The following is a 22722-nucleotide window of genomic DNA, read 5'->3' on the forward strand; positions in this document are numbered from 1 at the left end:
CTCACAGAGATCCGCCTGCCTCTGCCTCCCAAGTGCTGGGATTAAAGGCGTGCGCCATCACCTCCCGGCAACACCGTTGTCTTATTACAAGGTCTCCTAGCTTTTCCCACTGATGGTTTACCTGAACACAAAGTATCTCCCAGAGTCTGGCTCTCAGTATTTGGGGTCCTCCCTAAAACCCTAACACCCACACCCAGAGGTCTTTCACTGGACAGAGATAGGGTACAGGCTGCCTCCTGTGGTGCTCCCAAAGGGACTGTGCATGACCCCATGCTCAGATGACCCTGCTAAGCAAGGGTCTCCATCAGAGGCTGGTGTCCACCAGCTGCCCAGGCTGTCGGAGCGCCTGCTTCCTCTTGTCTATGGCATGAAGGACTTTCTTTCTGGGGCCCAATTGCATGTGAATATTCTGAAGGTCCTCATCGGAGCAAAGCAGCAGGGCTTCTAGATCAATCTGCTCTCTCATGAAAACGGGGAGGAAGTCCTCTAGGTGCTGAGCCCGCAGGAACACTTCCAGGGGAGTGGCATCAGCCACATCCTCCTCCCATTCGACTTCATCATCATCCCAGGGAAGGTCACCTGCAGTGCCATCTCCCTCTCCCTCTTCATCCTCCTCTTCATCAGCTGCCCCTTGTCTTTCGAACAGCTCACTGGGCATTTTAAACCCCAACTCCCTCTTGCTGTCTGAGATGTCCTCGAGGTCCAGTACTCTGTTCCTTCTAAGAACAATACTCCCTAGCCCTGGACGGTTGAGAATAGACTCGTGCTGTACATCGCTGGCCTTCCCTGCTGAGAAACTGAGCTTCTCTCCGAAGTCATCTGGAAATGAGTCTTCCTCCTCCTCTCTGAACACTTCCATTACATGCCTCTGCCCGTTTCTGTCTTCCTGCCCCACCTGCTCTGCTGTATCTTTGTTCTTCTTAAATTTTAACTTGAAGGTATCTTTAATCCCTTTAGACAGTGACCCAAATCCCCCGGTAGAAGCTTTGGAAAGGGATGACCCAGAGAAGGCGCCGTGGGAAGAAGAAAAAGTTCCAGAGTCCTCCTTGCTATAGTTGCGTGCCATCTTGCTTTGGTGCTTCTCCTGAAGTCGCTCGCATTCTCTCATCTGCCTCCTGGCGTTCCTCAGAGCCTGCTCCTTCAGTCGGGCGACCTTCTTGGGGTTCGTGGTGTTCTGTATGGTGGCAGCCTTATCCAGGAGAGCAACACATTCTTTCTGCTCCCTGCTGGCAGCAGCATCCAGTGGAGACTTTAAGTCATTATCCAGGGCAAAGATGTTGGCACCGAAGTTGACCAGGAATGAGATGCAGTGGGTGTGGCCATTGGAGGCGGCATAATGTAGAGGAGTATTTCCCCAGATGTCACACTTGTCAGGGTCCCCACTAGAGAAGAAAATATGAAAGATGCATGTTAAAGTGTTTTTTTCACTGAACATGAGGTCTCTACAGAAAAACAAAAACAACCAACAAAATGCATGTTTATCCTGTCTTGACGTTGACATATGATGGCTGCTGAGTTTAGCTGTGTCAGAGCCAGATACCAGATGGCCAGAAATAGGGAGAACCATCTCCTTGCTATGCCTCCCTTTTAGAACAAAAAAAAATCTTCCCAAAAAAACTTCCTAGCAGAGTTACCTTCATATCACATTGGTCAGAGTTGGGTCACATGAGTCAGAGAAAGGAAATATAGTACCATGCCTAATTCTGATTGAGCTCAATTAGAAGTTTAACTGAAGCCAAGAACAGTATCATTCAATGATATACTTGTAAATGTTTAACAATGGGCTCACTCATGGAAAAAAATCAAATCCCTGATATATAGTGTATATAATGGTATAAATCTACACATCATGAAAATTTTCATGTTGCCACATCACCTCACTGGATACAGAGACTGGAAAAACAAGCAATAGTGTGATATTTCCTTTCCTCCGCAACCATCCATGGCTGTCTGTCACTTCAGAGCACATGCACAAGAACAGTGAACTCACTGGGAAGTGGTGAATGTCAAGTGCAACATTTTAATAAATTTGTTCAATGGTGAGTTCATATAACTTCAATAATTTCTGTGTTTAATTGTCCTGACAACTTAGCCGTATTCTCGGAGGACTTAGAGAGAGTTCATTCTAGCTAACACATCAGCCCTCCCATGAGTCAAATGTAGAAAACAAAACAACAAATAAACCAGGAAAAAAGAGCTATTTCCTGTGAGGCCTTGAGAAACAAGTACAGACCCTACTGAAGGACAGGACGGGGATGAATTGAAAATGCTCTCACCACTGCTGGTAGGAAAGCTAAAACAGAAGCAGAAAAGATCTACCCACTTGAAAGGATGCTCATATACCGTACTGATTCTATTTTAAGTAGTTTTTTGACCCAAACATACAGTTGGCAGCAACAGCAGATTAGCTGTGGTATTATCAATATGCAGAATCTGGAGTCCAACCCAGACTTACTGAATCAGAATCTAGAGCTTGACAAGATCTTCGGGTGATTCACAGACTCCCTAGGTTAATGTGGTACAACCAGAATCCTATAACTTGAAGACTCAGACGTGGGTCTCCTCCCTGTCAACTCCTGGTTTCCAATCACCATCCCAGGAGTAAGTAAGACTCTTGGAGGGCGCAATGTTTTGAATGATGGTGATAGACAGCACACTTCCATTTTTATTTTTGCAGTGCTAATGGAAGAACCCAGGGCCTCATATGTGTCTATCATGTGTTCTACCGTGGTGCTGTATCCACAGCAGAACAGGCGGCATCCCATAGAGTAGGCCTGTCTCATGTTTAACCATCTACGACAAAATAAAATTCTTACATGAGTATAACCCAGCTTGTACACTTAACCAGCATTTGAGGCTAGCCTTGGCTACATGCTGCCATCCTGTCTCAAAACCAAAACTACAATGAAGCAAAGAAACAAAGCAACAAACTAAAATCCTGTAATTAAAATATAACATTTTCATTAAGTATGACTGAGAATAATAATGCCTCTGATAGAGTTTTTCTGTGACCTTAAACATATATAACATAGAAAAGTGGCAAACTAAACCAAAAAAAAAAAAAAAAAAAAAGAGGCCGGGGCGGTGGTGGCACACGCCTTTAATCCCAGCACTCGGGAGGCAGAGGCAGGCGGATCTCTGTGAGTTCGAGACCAGCCTGGTCTACAAGAGCTAGTTCCAGGATAGGCTCCAAAACCACAGAGAAACCCTGTCTCAAAAAACCAAAAAAAAAAAAAAAAAAAAAAAAGTGGCAAACTATACATGCATACATTCAGTACATATTATCAACATCTCTCTTTTCTCCATACTCATATATTAATCTTTTTTCGTGATTTGGTAAACTCTACCACCATAACACGCTTGTGGGGTTTTTGTTTGTTGTTTGTTTTGGTTTGTCAAGACAGTGTTTCTCTGTGTATCTTTGGCTGTCCTGAAACTCGCTTTGTAGACCAGGCTAGCCTCAAGCTCACAGAGATTCACCTGCCTCTGCCTCTCAAATGTTGGGATTAAAGGTGTGTGCCACATGAGTATCCCACAATATGCATGCAGAGGTCAGAGGGTCGCTTAGAGCAGTCAGTTCTCTCACCATGTGGGACCCAGGGGTCAATCGCAGATCATTAGGCTTAGTGGCAAATGCCATTACCCACTGAGCCATCTCACCAGCCATTTGCTTGTTTTTGAGGCAGCGTCTTACTCTGTTTCTCAGACAAGCAGGAACTCACTATGTTGTCCCAGCTTGCCTCAAACTCATGGCGATCCTTTTGCTGCAGCTTCCCGCGTACCAGGATTGCAGGGGTTAACCACCATGCTGGCCTAGTTCTTGTAGTTAAGTATTTACAGTTTTTTTTTAATCAAGTAGTTATGCTTCATTTACCCAATTAATTTTCCCAAAAGGAAAAAGCCTGCATTTTTTCTCATTTTATCATCTGTAGTTTCTAGTAGATATCTCAAAATCTGTCCAAAGAAGACACACAACTGGTTTTCTCAGCAAAGATCAAGATATGCTCAAGCTCCTAGAAACTTCAGTAGCAGGGCAGCTCTGGCTACGCCCTAAGAAAGCAGAAGCAGTGTTACCACATCCGTGTTTCAAACAAAGGCTGAACTCCAGAATTTCATGGAATTTATTTTAAACGTTGGATCAATTTTAAATGCAAAAAAAAAAAAAAAAAAAAAAAACCACAGTGAAATCCAATAAAAGCCCATTTATGGGCTAGATCCAGTAGCCATAGGTTGGCCTCCTGTTTCACACAGAGAAGAACATGGCACAGACAAGGATGGGTGATATAACGTGGCATATCTGGGCGTACATCGGCCTGACCAGATAGTATGGAGTTATGGGTAAAGGAATGGGAGAAGGAAGGAAAGAAAGTGAGATTGAATCTAAGGAAAGCAAAGGCTACATAATGTTGTTTTGTTAGGGAGTCTCCGTTAAGAGGGCTTTAGCCAGTTAGCCCAATTTAATTATTTTGGATCAAAGGAGACCCCCTCTTCCAGTCTTGGCACAGTCAAATCTTTGGGGAACACGGTTCCTCATCTCCAAACACATGGTCTCACTCTTTATTTACTTAACTGAACACCACATTCAAAGGACCCCTTAAGCACCCTAGACATCAAAGCAGCACTGGAAAACAGCCAAGATGTGACTATGGTATAAACAAAAACACACTGACTGAATGCGCCTGGATTATCCTTGGATCGGATAAACTAAACCAGGAAGAGCTGGGCAGGGTGAGCTGTAGCAGGAAGTAACAGGGTGTTAAGAGGCTGGGTTAGAGCCATAGACTTCAGGCAGAATGAGTGAATTTTCCCATCTCAGCAGGGCTCCAGTGATGCTTTTAAGATCCAAGGAAGAACATGAGAAAAGCCTGAGATAGGGCGGAGGTGGATCTTCTTTAGAGAAAATTTCAAATGCTGTCAGGAAGATGATCCGTGGGTTTTCCTAGTGCATCTAAACCCTAAGGACAGCTTTCCAATCAATATAAATTTATTTTATTATTGTCAAGCTTCATGAAGTCTTTCTAAACCTACTCCTACTTTTCTCTGCCTCTATCTGTTCATAAGGAATCTTTCTATGTAACTAGGGCTGACTTTCAACTCTGAATCCTATTGTCTTGGTCTTCTGATTTCTGGGATTACAGGTTTGCACCACCATGCCTCCTGACTCACATGTCTGTGTGTATGTGTGTGTGTGTGTGTGTACACATGTATGCATGCTCCAGTTCATACTCATAGAGGGCAGAGGTTAACATGGTTGTCTTTCTCAATTGCTTCTTCATTTTTATTCTTTTTGAAACAGGGTTTTTCACTGAAAGTAGAGCTCACCAATTAGCTAGACTGACCGGCCAGCAAGCCCCAGAGATGCTCCTGTCCCTGCCTCTCCAGTGCTGGGACTCCAATGCCTACTGCTAAACCCAGTTTTCTGGCTCACATTTCTTAGTAGAACCAGGCATATATCTCTTCAGCCATCTACAAACCAGCACCTTTTTGTGATAGATTGAATCTAATGTCAATATCTTATGGATTCTTTAGGATAGATTCAATCTAGTGTTGATATTTTTTTCCCAAAAGAGGAACTCTCTGAGAAGCAGTTTAAAATAAGCCATATTTTGCTCTTGATTTTTAGTAAGCAATAATTTTGGTCAATAATTTTTAAAGCAGCTTGTTATTGTTGCTAAGTGGGTAATTTGCTTAAATTACGACCCTCTAGGCATCTGTTCCACTCCAATTTCTTCTTTTGAAGTTGATTTTGAATATGTGTAAAGCTGTTCTTGGAAAACAATAATCCTATCAAAATGGTTTTTTCTACATAAAAAGGAATTGTTTGCACTTATAATAATGAAGTAAATGCCAATTAAAACCTTACACTGCCAGTGTTTGCCTATCCAGCAGAAAATGATTGAAAACGATCGGTTGTTTGGTTTTAGTGGGACCACAAGGTGAGTACCATGCTTGGAAAAGCATTATCTGGCTCAGATTGCTTGACAGGATATAGATCAAAAGACTGACATCAGGGCACCTCCCAGAAGTTACCGTTCTACTTTGAAGAATGTATCCCAAGGGAACATGAGGCCTTGGACAAAGCTGAATGAACAAGGTTGTTCCTTTCAACTCTACTTATAACAGCCAACAAAAGTCAAACCTTCTTCACTGGCAGGGCAAGAATAGATAAGGAATTAAGTGTATAAATGGACAACTAATTGAATAAATTACAGAATCAATTTGCCTGCATCAGTGAATGAATGAAAAAATGTATGCATGTATATATATATATATATATATATATATACATATACATATGTGTGTCTGTGTATATACAATGGAATACTATCTTTTCTGAAAGAAAAAGACAATCCTACATTTTGAAACATGGATGAGCCTGGAGCATCCATGTTTATGTTCAGTGAAATGAGCTAGACACAAAAAGACAAACACCTCACAATTTCACTTAAATATGGAATCTAAAATATATAGGACTTGTAGAAGTCTCTTGAGTAGACAGTGATTGGAAGTGGGAGAGAAGTATGGTAATAGAGGTTTAAAGATGCAGAATGTCCATTAAAAAGGAAAAGTTCAAACAATTCGCTCTACAATACGGTGACAACATAAAAAACAATGCTTTACACACTTGAAATTTGTTAAGATATATTTTAAATATCGTCACCACAAAAATTGTTAAGTGTGTTAAGGTATTACATAATTAGCATGATCCAGTCATTCCATAATGTAAATGTATGTAAAATACCATACTGTATACAATAAATATATGCACAATTTTGAAGACAGGGACTTGCTATGAAGTCCAGGCTGGCATCATTCTCACGACATTCCTGTCTCATCTACTGTGTGAGGACTCCACCTTTCTTCCCTCCAGAGGTGGCAGCAATAAGGAGCCATCTTGGAAGTGGAGTATGAGGCTATAGGCACTGAACTTCTTGCCAACCTGATCTGGACTTCTGTGCTGCTCTTAGAACTATGGGAAAAGTTCTAGCCTCTGGAAATGCCCTTGCCTGTAGGATTCTTTGATCATAGCACAAGTGGGCTAAGATTCATGCCAACTGATTCAAAAGCTTCAGTTCTATGAATTTACACTAAAAAAGTATGGATGAATATTTATGTAGAAAAATAATCATCACAACACTGCAAATTAGAAAAAATATATCCAACAGGGGGCTAACCTAAGAAGTAAATTTGCTGGTTATAATACTAAAGTGTCCTTATAAATCAAGGAAACGTGAGATCCATCACTGCTATAACAAATAACCAAGACATTGACTCAAAAGAAGAAAGATTTATCTGAAAACTTTTCAGAAGCTTCAGTGAAGACTGTGGGCATGCTCATGACATGTACCTCAATTCAACGAGGTGTCAATGTCTGCAATCTGTTTAATGCAAACATGGATGTTGACCCTCTCTCCCTTTATTTGCTCACTTCTAATCACCGGCTAGTCTACATTCAAATTGCACCTCAAATCTCCCTATGCCTCCCATACCCCTTGTCACCATGTTAGTTCAGTTCACCTTGAAGATCCTTAAACATTCCCTGTAAGCACTGGGCAACCACCAAAACAATATTCATAAGTGTAAATCTATCTGCTGTGTCCCTTGTAAACACAGGGTGTGGTTTGAGACTCATGTCCTTAACAGAACAACTCCTGTTGTCTGGTCTTGTCACTTAGGCTTGTCTTGTCCCTGGGCAAATCATGTCCAGCCAATCTCAAAATCTTCCATCCCTGGAGTGCACAATGCTCCATCTTATGGGAAAGATGTTTCCCTCAGTCCTCGATCAGCTGATTGTCTTTCTAATACAAGCTGAATTTTCCCCTCTCTAGAACAGGCTTGGTAATGTCTACTATAAACCACTTGCTTGTCTTTCCCTCTCAAATGTGATTGCCACAACAGAAACCAGGACATTTTGTTGATCAGCATCCTCTAGACAGCACCAAAGGTGAAGAAGAAGAAGAAGAAGAAGAAGAAGAAGAAGAAGAAGAAGAAGAAGAAGAAGAAGAAGAAGAAGAGGAGGAGGAGGAGGAGGAGGAGGAGGAGGAGGAGGAGGAGGAGGAGGAGGAGGAGGAGGAGGAGGAGGAGGAGGAGGAGGAGGAGGAGGAGGAGGAGGAGGAGGAGGAGGAGAAAGAAAGAGGAAAAGGAGGAAGGCAGGGAGGAGGAAGGGAGGACTGTCACCTACCAGATGTTAGCTATGCAATATACTGAATACATTCACTTGGCTCCTTCCCGCCCCTGCTCTTCCTCTTCTCCTACTTGCTCCCTCAGATTCCTCTCTTGCTCCATCTTTAAGTAACAGCTGCCAACCCTGGCTAGCCCTCTGATAAAGGGCAGGGCCAGCAGAATAAGAGTTAGCAAAGACGAATTAACATTTAAGGTGTAGTGTGTGCATATGTCTGTCTGTCTTTTTCTCCTTCTCTCCCTCTTCCCTCTGTGTGTGTCTGTCAGTCTGTCTCCCCTCCTGACTTCCCCCCCACCTGTGTGTGTGTCTGTCTGTCTTTCTGTCTGTTTGTCTCTCTCTGTCTTTCTGTCTGTTTCTCTCTCTCTCTTCCCTCTCTCTGTCTGTCTGTCTTTCTGTCTGTTTCTCTCTCTCCTCCCTCTCTGTGTCTGTTTTTCTGTCTGCTTCTCTCTCCTCCCTCTTGTCTGTCTGTCTTTCTGTCTGCTTCTCTCTCCTCCCTCTGTGTCTGTCTGTCTGTTTCTCTCTCCCTCCCTTCCCCCCACTAATCTCTGTGTTGTGTGTGTATGTTGCCTAGAAAGAAACTAAGAAGAGATGGCCTAGAGATCCCTTTTATGTGAAGCCAGAAATTTCATTCAAGAATCAGGAATTTATGGCGAAACTGAGGGCTCAGAAGAGGTAGATTTTAGTGACACAGTTGAAAAAGTAAAATAAAAACATATCGTAACCAAGGAGATTGACTGAGCTGAGAAGAATGGTGACCTCTTTCTAAAGAGCCAACCGTTTAACTTCCTTTAACTTCCGTGGAAATGATTTCCAATGCATACAATTACAATACCCACCCCTCTAGCTGAGTGACTGCCAGGGGGCTCTTCTCACAGGGAAAGAAACCATACCTAGCTTAGTCTCCTCTTTCTCTGAAAGCCAACTACTTAAAGAGCCTAGAAAGAGGCAAACTGTCTACTCAAATGTCCCGGCCTCTTGGTTCTGCCGTGGAGTCCTCCAGGCTGCCCCGACAGAAATCGCTCACCCTCTGCTGCAGATTATTTCCAGGGCCTCAAGGTTGCCGTGGTAGGCTGCCAGGAGCGTGGGTGTCATGCCATCATCATCCGACAGATTGAGATCGCGCTTGGTGGCCTCCTTCAGGAGTTCCAGGTAGCTGTCGCTCGCTGCTTGGTGATAGCGGGTAGCCATTTTTTCTGCCAACAAGGGCTTGGCCAGGTATCTTTGTCTGGGCAGTGCTGGTGGTACAGCCTTCCAACAGGGTTGGTTAATCAGTGACAGGGACCATTGCCTCAGGCCAAAGCTCATTCCAGCCTCATTCCTTGGAGGAGAGCCAGGAAGGCCTGAAGCTCAGACTTAGCCCTTTCTTCTCAGAACCAGTCATGACAGGGAATGCTGAGGCCTGTCGTGTCTGTCATAAGTGTGGTGAAGCACATTTAATCTTTACTGTGTCCACTAACAAGCGTCAGATGTGACACTGGTCACCCAGGCACAGAACGTAGAAAATAACCTCAATAAACTCAGAACTGTTTAAGTTTACTGGTGTGGGAAAAGAAGTGTTTCCATGGATTTTTACACATATAATTTGTACAACTTGAAACTTATCATTTGAAATATAAAAAGAATGCTTTTGGTAAATTTACAGTAGCAAAACCGCTACCATAGTGTGGAGAGAGACTGCGTGACAGACCAGAAAACAAACAGGTTGCCATCCAGGAATTGCGGCAATAGAAGCCTGGTCTAGGAAATTTCACACAAAGGAAACAGAGCACTTCCTGGCTGCAGAAGGATGTAACTGAGTGAAGCCGGTCTAAACCAAGTACAACCCTAACCACAGGCTGCACCCTGTAAACCTAGGGACCTCTGGAAATTAAATATCAACCAATCAGAACTTCCCTCATTTACATAATGGTGTTTGCCCTGGGTCACCCTAACCACAGAGGACGGCTTCACCATGGCCAACTCCTATAGGCCACTCTTTCACGTAGGTGATCTTTTTGTTCATGCTGCTATTGTCTGTTGAGTACTTACAGCACATTTAATAAATTCATTTCTTTCTGGTCTCGCCAGTCTTGTAAATTCAAATACTGACCAATGGCCCGCTTACGACTCAATTTTGCAACGTTTCCTCCACACTAAAAACATCCTTCATTAACCTATAATCCTGGAACTCCTACCAACTCAGACTCTCACATGCTAAATAAACAATTAAATATAAAAACAAAACTTCTAAAAGATATCCCTTGTGTAATGAGTTCCTACTCCCAGCCCTAGGAAACCATGAATAGGTTTTCTCTTTTTATAGCTGCATTTGTGAGTATTTCATATCAATGAAAGTCTGAGCTACAAGTTTTGGGGGCCCTTATTTAAAAGGAGTATGTTTTGAAGTTCATCCTTTTAATTGTTGAATAATGTTCCACTGTACTAGCATTTCAAATATCCTTTATCCATTTAATACTTGTATTGGTTTGATATTTAAGTTGCTTCCTTTTTTTTTTTTTTTTTTTTTTTTACATCTCTTGGGTATATAGCAAGGCAAAGAATTTCGGTTTTCATAGTAATTTGTATTTAGCTTTAAGGAACTGTCAAATAGAATTTGTAAGAACAGTAAGATAGCTATGGTGGACTGATGGATGGTATATTTCAGAATAGCCAGGGAGAGGATTTCACAGAGAAATGATAAATGTCTTAGGTGATATATGATTTGATCAATGTATACATGTATTAAAACTTTACTACGAATAACAATATATACTTTAAAGGTACCATGTTAGAAATTGTGTGTGTGTGTGTGTGTGTGTGTGTTGAGGTAGGATTTGGCTTAGCAGGTAAAGTCCTTGCCTCACAAACACAAGAATCTGAATTTGAAACTCCAGAACTCACATAAAAAGCCGGACACAGACACACCTGTCTGTAATTCCACCTCCTACGTCAAGGTAGAGGTATACAGAGGAGAATGCCTGGAAACTCACAGGCCAGCCAGCTGGGGGATGCAGAAGTGACAGGAGACTCTGCCTCAAACTCAAGAAGCAAAGGCTGACACCTGAGGTTGCTCGCTGACTCCACCCATGCACCCTGACTCTTGTGTGCTTTACATCTGCTCATCAAACATTTTCCCCGAGTTTTCATCTGTCGTTCTATTACCAATGGATTGTGAGAATCCTTGTATATTCTGTATATAAGTTTTCTGTTAACTATTTGGAACAGAATGAAAAGGGAAACAGATCTAAAATTTATAAGATGGAAGTTGGAGCAGAGTTGAGGAGAACATTTGCGGGTTTTCTAACACCTAACTTGCAAACTTGTCTGTAACCAACCTAAAATTAAGTGCCTCAAATTCCTCAGTCACAAGGCTCAACCGTGCTTTATATAAATAGACAAAGCTAAGGACTGAAAAAAATTATATCAAATAAATACCAATAAAAATACTGTAGATAAACTTGTAACAGACAAAAAAAAAAGTTCCAAAAGTGTTTATACAGATAATGAGAGGTGATACTAATGAGGGAAATAAAATTCATTTACAAGAATATTTTGGAGCTTTTATATACCTAATGTGATGTTTTGAATGTCCCTCATAACCTCACAAGTCTCAGGCATTAGAATACTCCGTCCCCAGTGGTGGCTGTTTAGGGAGGGTTAGAAGGTGTGGCCTTGTTGCAGACAGTATGTCACTGGGGTGGGCTCTGAGGCTTCAAAAGACCCATGCCTTTTCAAGTTAGACTCCAGTTTGTTGTTTGAGATATGAACTCTCTGCTGCTCAGCTATCTGCCATCACAGTCTCTAAGCCTCTGGAACTGTAAAACCAAAATAAACTCTTTCTTGTGGAAACTTTCTTGGTGATGGTGTTTTCCCACAGAAATAGGAAAGTAACTAAGACACTCAATAAGAAGACAGGGTCAGCAGGGAGAGGCTCATCTGCCAAGCCTGAAGACAGAAGTTTGATTCCTGGGACCCACAGAATGGAGAGAAGCAAATCCAGCAAGTTGTCCTCTGACCTCCACACACATACAGTATGGCACATGCACCCCCATACACAAAGAAACAAAATGTAATATATATACCTAATAACACAGCCTCCAAATAGAAGGAGGAATTAAGCAGAATTTAAAGAAAAAAAAATCCAAGTATATAACCATAGTGAAATTTCTAATGTACTCGATTATGGCAATAAATATTAGTGATGATACAAAAATTTGAACGCAATTGCCAAGCTTTATCAAATAATTACATATAGGAAGGATCATATGCCCAATAAAATGCCTGAATGGGGGGCTGGAGAGATGACTCAGTGGTTAAGAGCACTGACTGCTTCTCCAGAGGTCCTGAGTTCAATTCCCAGCACTCACATAGCAGTTCACAACTGTCTGTAACTCCGGTTCCAGGCGATCTGACACCTTCACACCAATGCACCTAAAATAAAGTTAAATAAATTTAAAAAAAAATAAATAAATAATAAAATGCCTGGATGTTCACACCTACACACAAAATATTTATAAAATATGAATTGATCAAATAAAAAGTTTTATAAATATATGTTCTTTGAATATACAAGTAGCAATCTAGGTATATATATTCCCTTGTATATTTTTATACCATTTTCATTTTAAAATGTACTACTTATTTCTCCCTTTTTGACACACTGTATTTTCCCACATTATTAAAAAAAGTAGCCTTCACTAAACTTACATGAAGATGGTCTACTTTTAAACAATTGTGCATTCTGTTTAACTCTTTTTTGTTCAAATCTTTATTCCATAAGAATTTGTTTATTTGTTAGCCTATGCTGCAAGAGTGCACAGCTTCCATCTACAAGTTCTTCACAGCAGTGACTACTCCAATGGTCACTAGAGTTTCTTCCCTTTTCCCATTTCTTTTTTATAGCAGTGGAAGCTGTACAAGCTACCTAAGGGTAGTACTATTCAGCTATAAAAAACAAACTTTGTCAAAAAACATCATATGGAAAAAGAAAGCATATTTAACAAATGGTGCTGGAATAACTGGATATCAACATGTAGAAGAATAAAAATAGACCCATATCTATCACCATGCACAAAACTCAAATCCAAATGGATCAAAGACCTCAACATAAAGCCAGCTACACTGAATCTCATAGAAGAGAAAGTGGGAAGTACACTGGAACGCATTGGCACAGGGACCACTTCCTAAATATAACCCCAGCAGTAAAGACACTGAGAGAAACAATTAATAAATGGGACCTTCTGTAAAGCAAAGGACATGGTCAACAAGACAAAATGACAGTCTACAGAATGGGAAAAGATCTTCACCAACCCCACATCAGACAGAGGTCTGATCTTCAAAATACACAAAGAACTCAAGAAATTGGTCATCAAAAGAACAAATAATCCAATAAAAAAAGGGGTACATACCTAAACAGAGAACTCTCAACAGAGAAATCTAAAATGGCTGAAAGAGCTCAACTTCCTTAGTCATCAGAGAAATGCAAATCAAAACAACTCTGAGATTCCATCTTACACCTGTAAGAATGGCCAAAATCAAAAACACTGATGACAACTTAGGCTCGAGAGGATGTGGATAAAGGGATCACTCCTCCATTGCTGGTGGGAGTGCAAACTGGTACAGCTCCTTTGGATATCAGTATGGTGATTTCTCAGAAAATTAGGAAACAACCTACCTTAAAACCCAGCAATACCACTTTTGGGTATAAACCCAAAGGATGCTCAATCTTGCCACAAGGACATGTGCTCAACTATGTTCATAACAGCATTGTTGTCATAGCCAGAACCTGGAAACAACCTAAATGCCTCTCAACTGAAGAATGGATAAGGAAAATGTGGTACATTTACACAATGGAGTACTACACAGCAGAAAAAAATAACGACATCTTGAAATTTGCAGGCAAATGAATGGATCTAGAAAACATCATATTGAGTGAGGTAACCCAGACCCAGAAAGACAATTATCATATGAACTCATTCATAAGTGGTTTTTAAATATAAAGAAAAAAAGAAGAAAAAACGGCCTACAAATCGCAATCCCAGAGAATCTAGACAACAATGAGGGCCCTAAGAGAGACAAAAATGGATCTTATCTACATGGGAAGTAGAAAAAGACAAGAATATCTCCTGAGTAAATTGGGAGCATGGGGAATGGGAGAGGGCTAAAAGGGAGGGGAGAGGCAAGGAGGGGAGCAGAGAAAACTGTAGAGTTCAATAAAATCAATAAAAAAGCAAGTTTTGTTTTAAGCAGAGAAAGAGAGACAGACAGACAATATTTTAAGTAAAAAAGGAAAAAGAAAAGGTCAAATTTTTTAAATTCAGTTTCACATGAGCCTCTGTAATTTAGACACAGTTGTATTCATTAGTGCAGTGTAACATAGAAAAAAATATAACCAGAGAAAAATCTTCTCAAAAATGAATTATTTATGATACAGTCTTAAGTGTCAGTCTTCTAAGAGTTGACTGTCAGAAGATGGTGCTAATGATAATGAATGAGAAAATAAGAGAATGCAGATGAGAATGAGGCAGAGAATGAAGAAGGCAGAGTGAGGGCTGATGAGATGGCTCAGTGGGTAAAGTGCTTGCTACCAAACCTGGTGACCTGGTTTCAATCCCTGATGACCTGGGTTCAATCCCTGGAAGGAGAGAACTGGCTCTTTCAAGTTGTCATGTGACCTCAACAAATAACTATGCCACGACATGTGCATGCACACATACACAATAAATATTATGGAAGTGATGGAGGTGGGTCTTGTATTTATCTGTTGCTTTCATTGGTTAATTAATAAAGAAAACTGCTTGGCCCTGATAGGACAGAAAATTAGGTAGGCGGAGTAGACAGAACAGAATGCTGGGAGAAAGAAGCCGAGTCAGTCAGTCACCATGATTCTCCCACTCCAGACAGACGCAGGTTAAGATCTTCCCTGGTAAGCCAGCTCATGGTGCTACACAGAATATTAGAAATGGGTTAGATCAATATGTAAGAGCTAGCCAATAAGAGGCTGGAACTAATGGACCAGGCAGTGATTAAGAGAATACAGTTTCCGTGTAATTATTTCGGGTATAAAGCTAGCCGTAGGCTCCTACTACAACATCGAAGAGGAAGAGGAGGAGGAAGATGAAGCTGAGAGGAGAGGGAGATGAAAAGTGGAGGAGGAGAAAGTAATTACAGAGGAAAATGGTGCAAAGGTGAGGAGAAGTAGGGAAGATGCTTGGCTTCAGATACTCTTGAACTTAAACTCACCTGTGAATGGTAAACTATCTGAACTCATGTTTTAAACGACCAAGATCCTGATACCCTCTGACATTTCTTGGGCAAGCTTCCTTGTGAGACTGGGTGGAGAAAAAAAGCAACGGCAACATCTCCTGCCGAAGGTGAAGCTGCTTCTCATTACCTCTCCTGGAGGTGAGGCGAAGAAGGAAGACTGAACTCAGCTGGAAGACCTGCAGCTTCAAGATCTGTGGTGTGGCAGCCATCTGTGTCTCCATTTCCTTGTGAATGAGATTGTCGCTAATAATCATAGTGCCAGCAAACAACTTGACAGTAGTAAAGACAGAGAGAGAACCAACAGTCCCTTACAAAACGTGAAGTATGGTTTACATATTATGAGCAGACAGAAAGAGAAGAGCTATAGTCTCGCTCGTAACTGGTGCATTTCCTTATTCCCTGGAGGAAATAAAATGAATGGGAAATAGAAAATTTTGTAGGGAAATTAAGTGGACAGAAGTTAATCAAAAAGCAAACCAAAGCAAAAACATGGACTTTCATATTACGCAGACATCAGCCCCTTAGGAGGCTTAGCAACAATGAGGAGCTATGGGCTCTGGGCAGGTTTGACTGCCTGATCTTGAGGAAAGGCAGCGTATTTCCTGCTCTAACTGTGCGCCCCAGGGCTTGGGGAGAGCTGGAGAAGAATATTTCCTACACACACAGTAGAGAGACTTGAGGGTCAGACGTGAGTGGCAGGGACTTTGGTCACAGCCCTTTTCTACTTTTGAATTGGAGCCACACCCTGTCACACCTCTTTACACCCTGGTGACGCCAGAACAGCTCCCCTCAGGGAAGCGTCCTGCCTGCCAGTATGTTGTGTTAGCCAGAACCCCCACCACTGAGTAATTTTATGTGAAAGACTTTCCTACCTAGACACCATTCCATTTTACCAACAACCAAAAGAAACCGGATTAATAGACACCCTGCCAGGCAACACCTGAAGCAGCTCTGCCCTGTTGAGCACCTGCCCCATCCCCCACAGAGCAACCATTGGCCACTGTCAACTACCCTTGGCTTAGGCTTTAGCTGCCTTGCCCAACGCACCAGCAGCTGCCTGACAGTGACAGCAGATTGCGCTGTTTGGGTATTGCATCTACCAAGGAGTAAAATCCTGGCCCAGAGGAGCCAGAACGGGGATGAAGAAGTCACCTAGCCTTCTGTCTGGGAAACAGAGCCCCACTGTCCCTGTGCATGGGAGAGAAGGCACGCAAAGAGGAGTGGTGTTTGGTACTTCCCATCTATCCTAAGACAGAAGCTGCTAGCAGATGTAAATCGAACATCTTTGTTATTTTGAAAACCTATTCATGGCTAATTGGGAAAGAAATTAAACAGGCTGTATGGCCCAGAAACACATACTTTCCCTAACAAGTTTGGCCCCTGTCGCTGATAGATTTGGTTTCCAAAGCAAACTGAGTTTGTTCTTTGAGGCTATTCATGACTAATTATTATTCATGACTAATTACAGAAGAAATGGGCCTTGCTGGGAAGCTCATTCATGTGAAATAAAGAGGAGCAAAGATCGGAGGAGCACACAGCTTTTAACAAGATTACCCCCACCTAATGAGAAGACTATGAATTTTAATGGAAATGAAACAATAACAAAAAGAAAGGTGATTAAAAGAGATGACAAAAGTTCTGTTGTCGTGTGGAAAACCCACAGGAACCTGCGGGAACCTTCTGAGAAATCTTGAGAAAAAGACAGCCGATGCCTTCTTTATAGGATAATGACAAAACTGTTTGAACTATTTGGTGTGGGACTTCCCTGTTCAAAGGGGATTTCAGCATCTCTGCTTCGGATCTAAACACATACATCCCATGAAGTGAAGGTGACTGGCAATGTTTGTCTTGGAAACCCTGCCTCTAAAAACACAGACACAAGCAATCAAGAGGAAACACTGTCTGCACTTTTGTTTTTACTTCTCCGAATAAAAACACTGATGGAAATATTTAGGTGGGTAAGTTGCCTATTGAAATTGTAATGTCCCTGAAGTATTGATCGGGTTTAATTTAGTCACATAAGATTCAAGCTACTGAAGCCCTATTTTTCTGCCACAAAAAATAAGGACAGAATTGTTATTGTACCATCTGGTTTACATGAGGAATCTCTTGGCATTTCTTAACAGCACTTTTTATAAATGCCAAATCCCAGATGGCATACATTGTAACAGTGGGGAGTTTTATAAAGGCTTCAAAAAACAAATTCTTTAAAATTTGAATACTGGCTAGTCTAAGCAAGGGCTATGAATTTAATTTCCAGTGACTGAGTCGGCCTTGTCAGCAGGGCACATTTCCCCTTCCCCTTCACTCTTCTCCTTCCTCATTTGTTGCTGGCGCTGTCACCTAGAGACTTTGATCAAGAGAATTCTTCTGTGAGTGAGTCACCTGTGTGAATTGATGACCTGAGTCCTCATTCAAAGCTGAAAGTCTAACTGCAGGAACAATGGGTATTAAGAAAAAATGAATATTAACTGCCAAATTAGTTCAAGATGGCAGAATTTACCACAGTGGAGATATTCCAACACCCTTTAGCAGACCATCAAATAACATCCAAACCATTCAATGCTCTCAGAGCTGGGCTGGGGAAGGCGGGCTAGCTTGTGCTGAACCCTGTGCTGAAATAAAGCCAGCCTGGAGCAGTGGTCAAGAAGGCCGACTCTACAGTCAGAATTTGATAGACATTAAAACCCCAAACTGGATTTTAGCATGCACTTGAACAAATTTCTTCTCTGGGAGCCTCAGTTTCCTTCTCAGTAGTGGGGAAAGCTTTCCAGCTTATTGCAAGTAATCACTGAACTGATTCTTTTAAAAATTACGGAGCACTGTCTAGGGTATGTAGTGAGTGCTCGTTGAGTCTAAGTTAGCAAAAGAAGTACATCTCCCTGCTTACGCCAATCACAATCCGTAGCAATTGCTAGAGCATCTTCTTTCTTCTGCAGTTTTCTTCTCAATAACTACTTGTTTGGATATAAAATAAATATCTTACAGTCCTAGAGTTGTTAGGTTCTCATTTGGGATTTTGTATTTATTTTGCTAGAACTCCTGGAATAAAGTGCCAGAGACTGAGCTGTTTTAACAACAAAAAATATCTTCTCACAAGCTGGAGGCTGAGATCAAGGTCAACAAAGCTGATCTGTGCCCCTCCCCTTGGCTCACAGATTGCCCTTCTTTGTTCTATGTACATACCTGGGACACCAGTCTTTGGACTGGGGCTCACTGTAGACTTTGTCTCAATGTGGTCACCCCTGTAAAGACTGTATCTCCAGACACTGTAGCATCCAAGACACTAGAGATAATGATTCTGTCATGAGCTTGGCAAGGGGAGGCACATTCAGCCCATACCGGCTTTCTGTGAGCTAGCTACCAAACTGGGGGTTTCATCTCAAGGAGCCTATAGCTCCTATTTGGATTCTTCCCTTGATCATTTGTGCCTCACTGTCAGCACAAGACCCACACTGTCAGCACAAGACCCACACAGGCCTTCAGAAAAATGCTCTGCTTCTTCCCACATTCACAAGCTCTTGTGGCTTCTGACCACTGCTTACTCCTCCCCAACCTGCTTGTGTGAGATGGTAGTGACTCAAATGTGGCTCACAAAACTTACAGGAGACCAGAAGAGAAAGGGCTGGATCCTGGAGCTGCTGAAAAGGTAGCAACAGAACTCTGTTGTTACTAGAATATCAGAGTCTCTCTGTGTGTGTGTGTGTGTGTGTGTAGGGAGGCAAGTAAGAGGCATAGAGATGGAGAGGTGGTGTTTCTGAGTGTCTGCAAACTCCACATCTGTAATATAGAGCTTGCAAACGGTTCTGAAGTCATGAGCACAGCAACAGAGCTCTTCTGGGAGAAAACGGCAGATTTATTTGTGGGATTAAATTTACACAATTGCAGCAGTTGCCACTAAAACTGTTCTTTTTTTTCCCCACCTGGTATTAGATCTGACTGCCATTAGGAAGGGAAAATGCACATGAAGTAACCGAAAGAACTTAGAGGCCCAAACCTAAACCAGCTAGAACCTGAGAGAGAAGGTAGCACGCCTGGGTCTCACCTGTGACTGTGATGACGCCAGCATAGTACACTCCTTGGCCTTCTGTGACCCAGCTTACACACACCTGACTCAGGAATGAACAAAGCTGGAAGGACCTGCAGGGGGCTGGAGCTGCTAACAGGATGAACTAGTGGCTCGGCCACAAGGCACATGGTCTCCACAGTGTTGGAAATCAAATATGCCTGTGGGTGTGTTTGCTTTGATAGGTGCTGAACTTCATTATGCAAGCAAAACACTAATCCTTAAATTAGAGAAATTTAATAGCCTCTGGGTGTTCGGCTTTAAGACAGAAGGCTGAAGGTCATAGTGATGACCTTTGCCTGAGTGGAGCTTTAAGAACACCCGGGCTTCCCAGGCCCTTTCAGCCTCCTCCACCGTCCTGGGCTGGGATCCCACTCTGGTGGGGCAGTTGGTCATCTGTCACTTTTCAGCATATGGAAGCTGGGACCGTCCACCAAGCCCACCTTCACGTACAGACTCTAGCTGGTGTCAGGAAGTATGGCCAGATGCCATTTTAAAAAGTGATTTTATTTAGGGGATGGAAAGATGGCTCGGTGTTTAAGAGCACTGGGTACTTTCCTGGAGGACCCAAGTTTAATTCCCAGCACCCACATAGCAGCTACAATTGTAGGAATTTCCGGTTTGGTCCAGGGGATTTGACACCCTACCGCTTCTGACCTCTAAGGGCATCAGGCAAGCCCATGGTGCACAGACACACATGCAGGCAAAATCCCATACACATAAAAATAAATGTAAAGCGTCTTCAAATGCCTGTATTTATTGTTACTGTGTACGTGGTGAGTGTGAGCTCACACTGGAGTTCAGAGGAAACCTTGCAGTAGTCAGCTCCCTCCTGCCACAGTTCCAAGGACCAGGCTGGCTACTAGGTTCTCACAGCAAGCGCTTTGCCCACTGAGCCATCTTGCCACAATGTAATTAGCTGCTTTTGTTTTTTTGGGTGGTGCTGAGGTTTGAACCAAGGGCCTGGTGGAATGTCGGACAAGTGCTCTGCCACTGTGATACCTCCCAGCACCAGATGGCTCTTGTGGTTCCTGTCTTGTGTTGGGTGCGGGGGTGGCGCAGGTGTGAGGTCAACCTTGAGTGTCCTTCCTCAGGAGCCAGCCACCCCATCTTTTTGAGAGAAGATCTCTCACTGAGACCCAGTACTTAAGATTAGGCTAGCTCTACCAATCACTGAGCCCCGGGTATCCACCTGGGGTTACAAGTGAGCACTACCTACCTCGCTTTGTACCTAGGTTCTGAAAATTGAACTCGGGTTCTTGTGTTTACAAGACAAGCCCTTTGCCAACTGAGCTGTCTCCCCAGCCACCTCAGAGGACTTTTGAATGTTGCCCCCTCCTTTGAACACCAATCACATTCTGCTTGGTCTGCATTCCCCTGGGTCCCAGCCCATTGGCACACATATGTGTATTGCGCATTCGTGTGGAAATTCCTGTAGTTACCATCGGTTATATTCCTGCCTAACTTTCAGGCACAATAACACTTGTCCTCCAAGGGACAAGATGGTGTTGATACACACACTCCCAGGACTGGGAGACTTGCATATCATACTGCTGCAGATGAGTCACTGTAGAAGGAGTTGAGCTTGAACGACAGAAGAATTTTATATTTTAGGGGACATACAAAGGGGTAAACAGGAAGCCCTTGAATTTATCCCTCAGAGATGCCCAGGGAAAACAGTATTTTGTTCTGCAAACTGAAAGAAATATGCTGAATTGATAAGAAAACCTTCCCTCTATTACTTCACTAACCATCACTGTAGGTAAAGGTTACATTGATGTTAATGTTTATTATGTAAGTGATTTTAGTTAACCTTGGTTTATAAACCAGTTTTTCTTAATGGAGTGGTATACATGAGCACATGCATGTATGCCAGGGTGTTCCAAAGCACAAGTGTGGAGGTCAGAGGGCAATTTGCAGAATTCACTCTCTTCTGACATATCCAGGGATTGAACTCAGATCTTCAGGCTTGGCTGCAAGCACCTTTATCCATCAAGCAATCTCATTGGCTCTATAATTGAGCTTTTGTGAAAAAAGACTGAGCTTTCTCTGATGTCTACTTATCAAAGCTACCCTCACATTAATTTAGAGGGTGGTCAATGTTTGTCCCCTTTGTTTCTGAATCTGCATGATCAGAGGTTGATTCAACTTAGACCTACTAAAGGCCCCATGTGGACCCTGAATTAACATCCCATTCTAGGCTGTTGGGAGAGCTGCCATAGGATCTGAAAGAACATTCTCACTAACGTTGACTTATTTTCCAAGTTAAATTCATCTTTGATATTTGAAAGCTATTTTAATCTGTATTAGCATAACTATATTTTTAATTTATCTTATGCTGCTAAGTTTTAATTAATGTCATCTTGTACTTTTGAAACTACATGGACTATAAGAAAAGCTCCTGTGGAGAGAGAAAGGAAAAGAGAAAGAGGGAGAGAGGGGTGGAGGAGAAGGAGAGAATGAGAGAGAAAGAACAGGCTATAGGGGATATGGAGAGCAGGCGTCCCCTGGAGCTCCATCCGACACTAGCATGGGTAAGTGACCTCAGGCAAGCCACCAAACCTCTTCAGACTGGTTACCTTCCTTTTATGGTATGCAGCTAGACTTGTTTGGAAGCCTCAAGTCTACAGCCATTCTCTTGGGCATTAAACCACCTACTGTTGAACTCCGACCCATGAGGCTTTGATTCTCTACCTTGCTCAGATAGAAACCAGATTTTAAGTGAGGACAGCAACCATGGCAAACGAGCCAAAGCGAAAAGAAAAACACGGGGCGCCCCCTGCTTTTCTGCAGGCCTCTTTCTATCCCCAAGGGGAACACTACATATATTTAAACCTGAAGAGGGCCAGGCATGGTGGACTCACATCTGTGGACATCACTTCAGGCTGAGGGAAGAGGATTGAGAGTTCAAGGAGACCCTGAGTTACATTAGTGGCCCCCTGACCAGCCTGATGTATACAGCAAGACAGCAACAACAAAATAAACAAACAAAAACCATGTCATCTCCAAAAGCTAGAAAATCAAGACCACAAAACAAAGCAGAGCTGACTGTAGCTGCAAATGGCCGGTGAAGCCGCCGTATGAGCTGCCTAACCAAACTCCCATGCTCCTCCCCTCCCCACCCCGTGACACTATTCACGTTGGCAGCCCCTTCTAGACTTTTCTGCAAGACCTATGGAGACCAAAGGGAGAAACACAGGTCTCCCGTTTCCCTCTTATAAAGGAGAAC

General features: G+C 42.5%; 1 protein-coding gene across 1 annotated transcript; it reads right to left on the reverse strand.

Annotated features, from left to right (window-relative positions):
• Positions 1–304: 304 nt before the first annotated feature.
• On the reverse strand, positions 305–9370 carry Anks4b (ankyrin repeat and sterile alpha motif domain containing 4B). The gene is made up of 2 exons (XM_057779723.1): positions 9207–9370; positions 305–1382 (listed from the first exon to the last, which is right to left on the reverse strand). The coding sequence occupies exons 1-2, from the start codon at positions 9368–9370 to the stop codon at positions 305–307; spliced, it is 1242 nt and encodes a 413-aa protein (XP_057635706.1).
• Positions 9371–22722: the final 13352 nt, after the last annotated feature.

This window comes from Chionomys nivalis, chromosome 8 (assembly GCF_950005125.1).
Source record: "Chionomys nivalis chromosome 8, mChiNiv1.1, whole genome shotgun sequence".
NCBI lineage: Eukaryota > Metazoa > Chordata > Mammalia > Rodentia > Cricetidae > Chionomys > Chionomys nivalis.

What these genes read in the sequence shown, in the direction of transcription:
- Anks4b (XM_057779723.1), bottom strand. Translation starts at nt 9,370, where the DNA reads ATGGCTACCCGCTATCACCAAGCAGCGAGCGACAGCTACCTGGAACTC. An exon ending in GAAATAATCTGCAGCAGAGG is followed by an intron (nt 1,383 to 9,206) that starts GTGAGCGATTTC and finishes TTTCTTCTCTAG; the next exon opens with TGGGGACCCTGACAAGTGTG.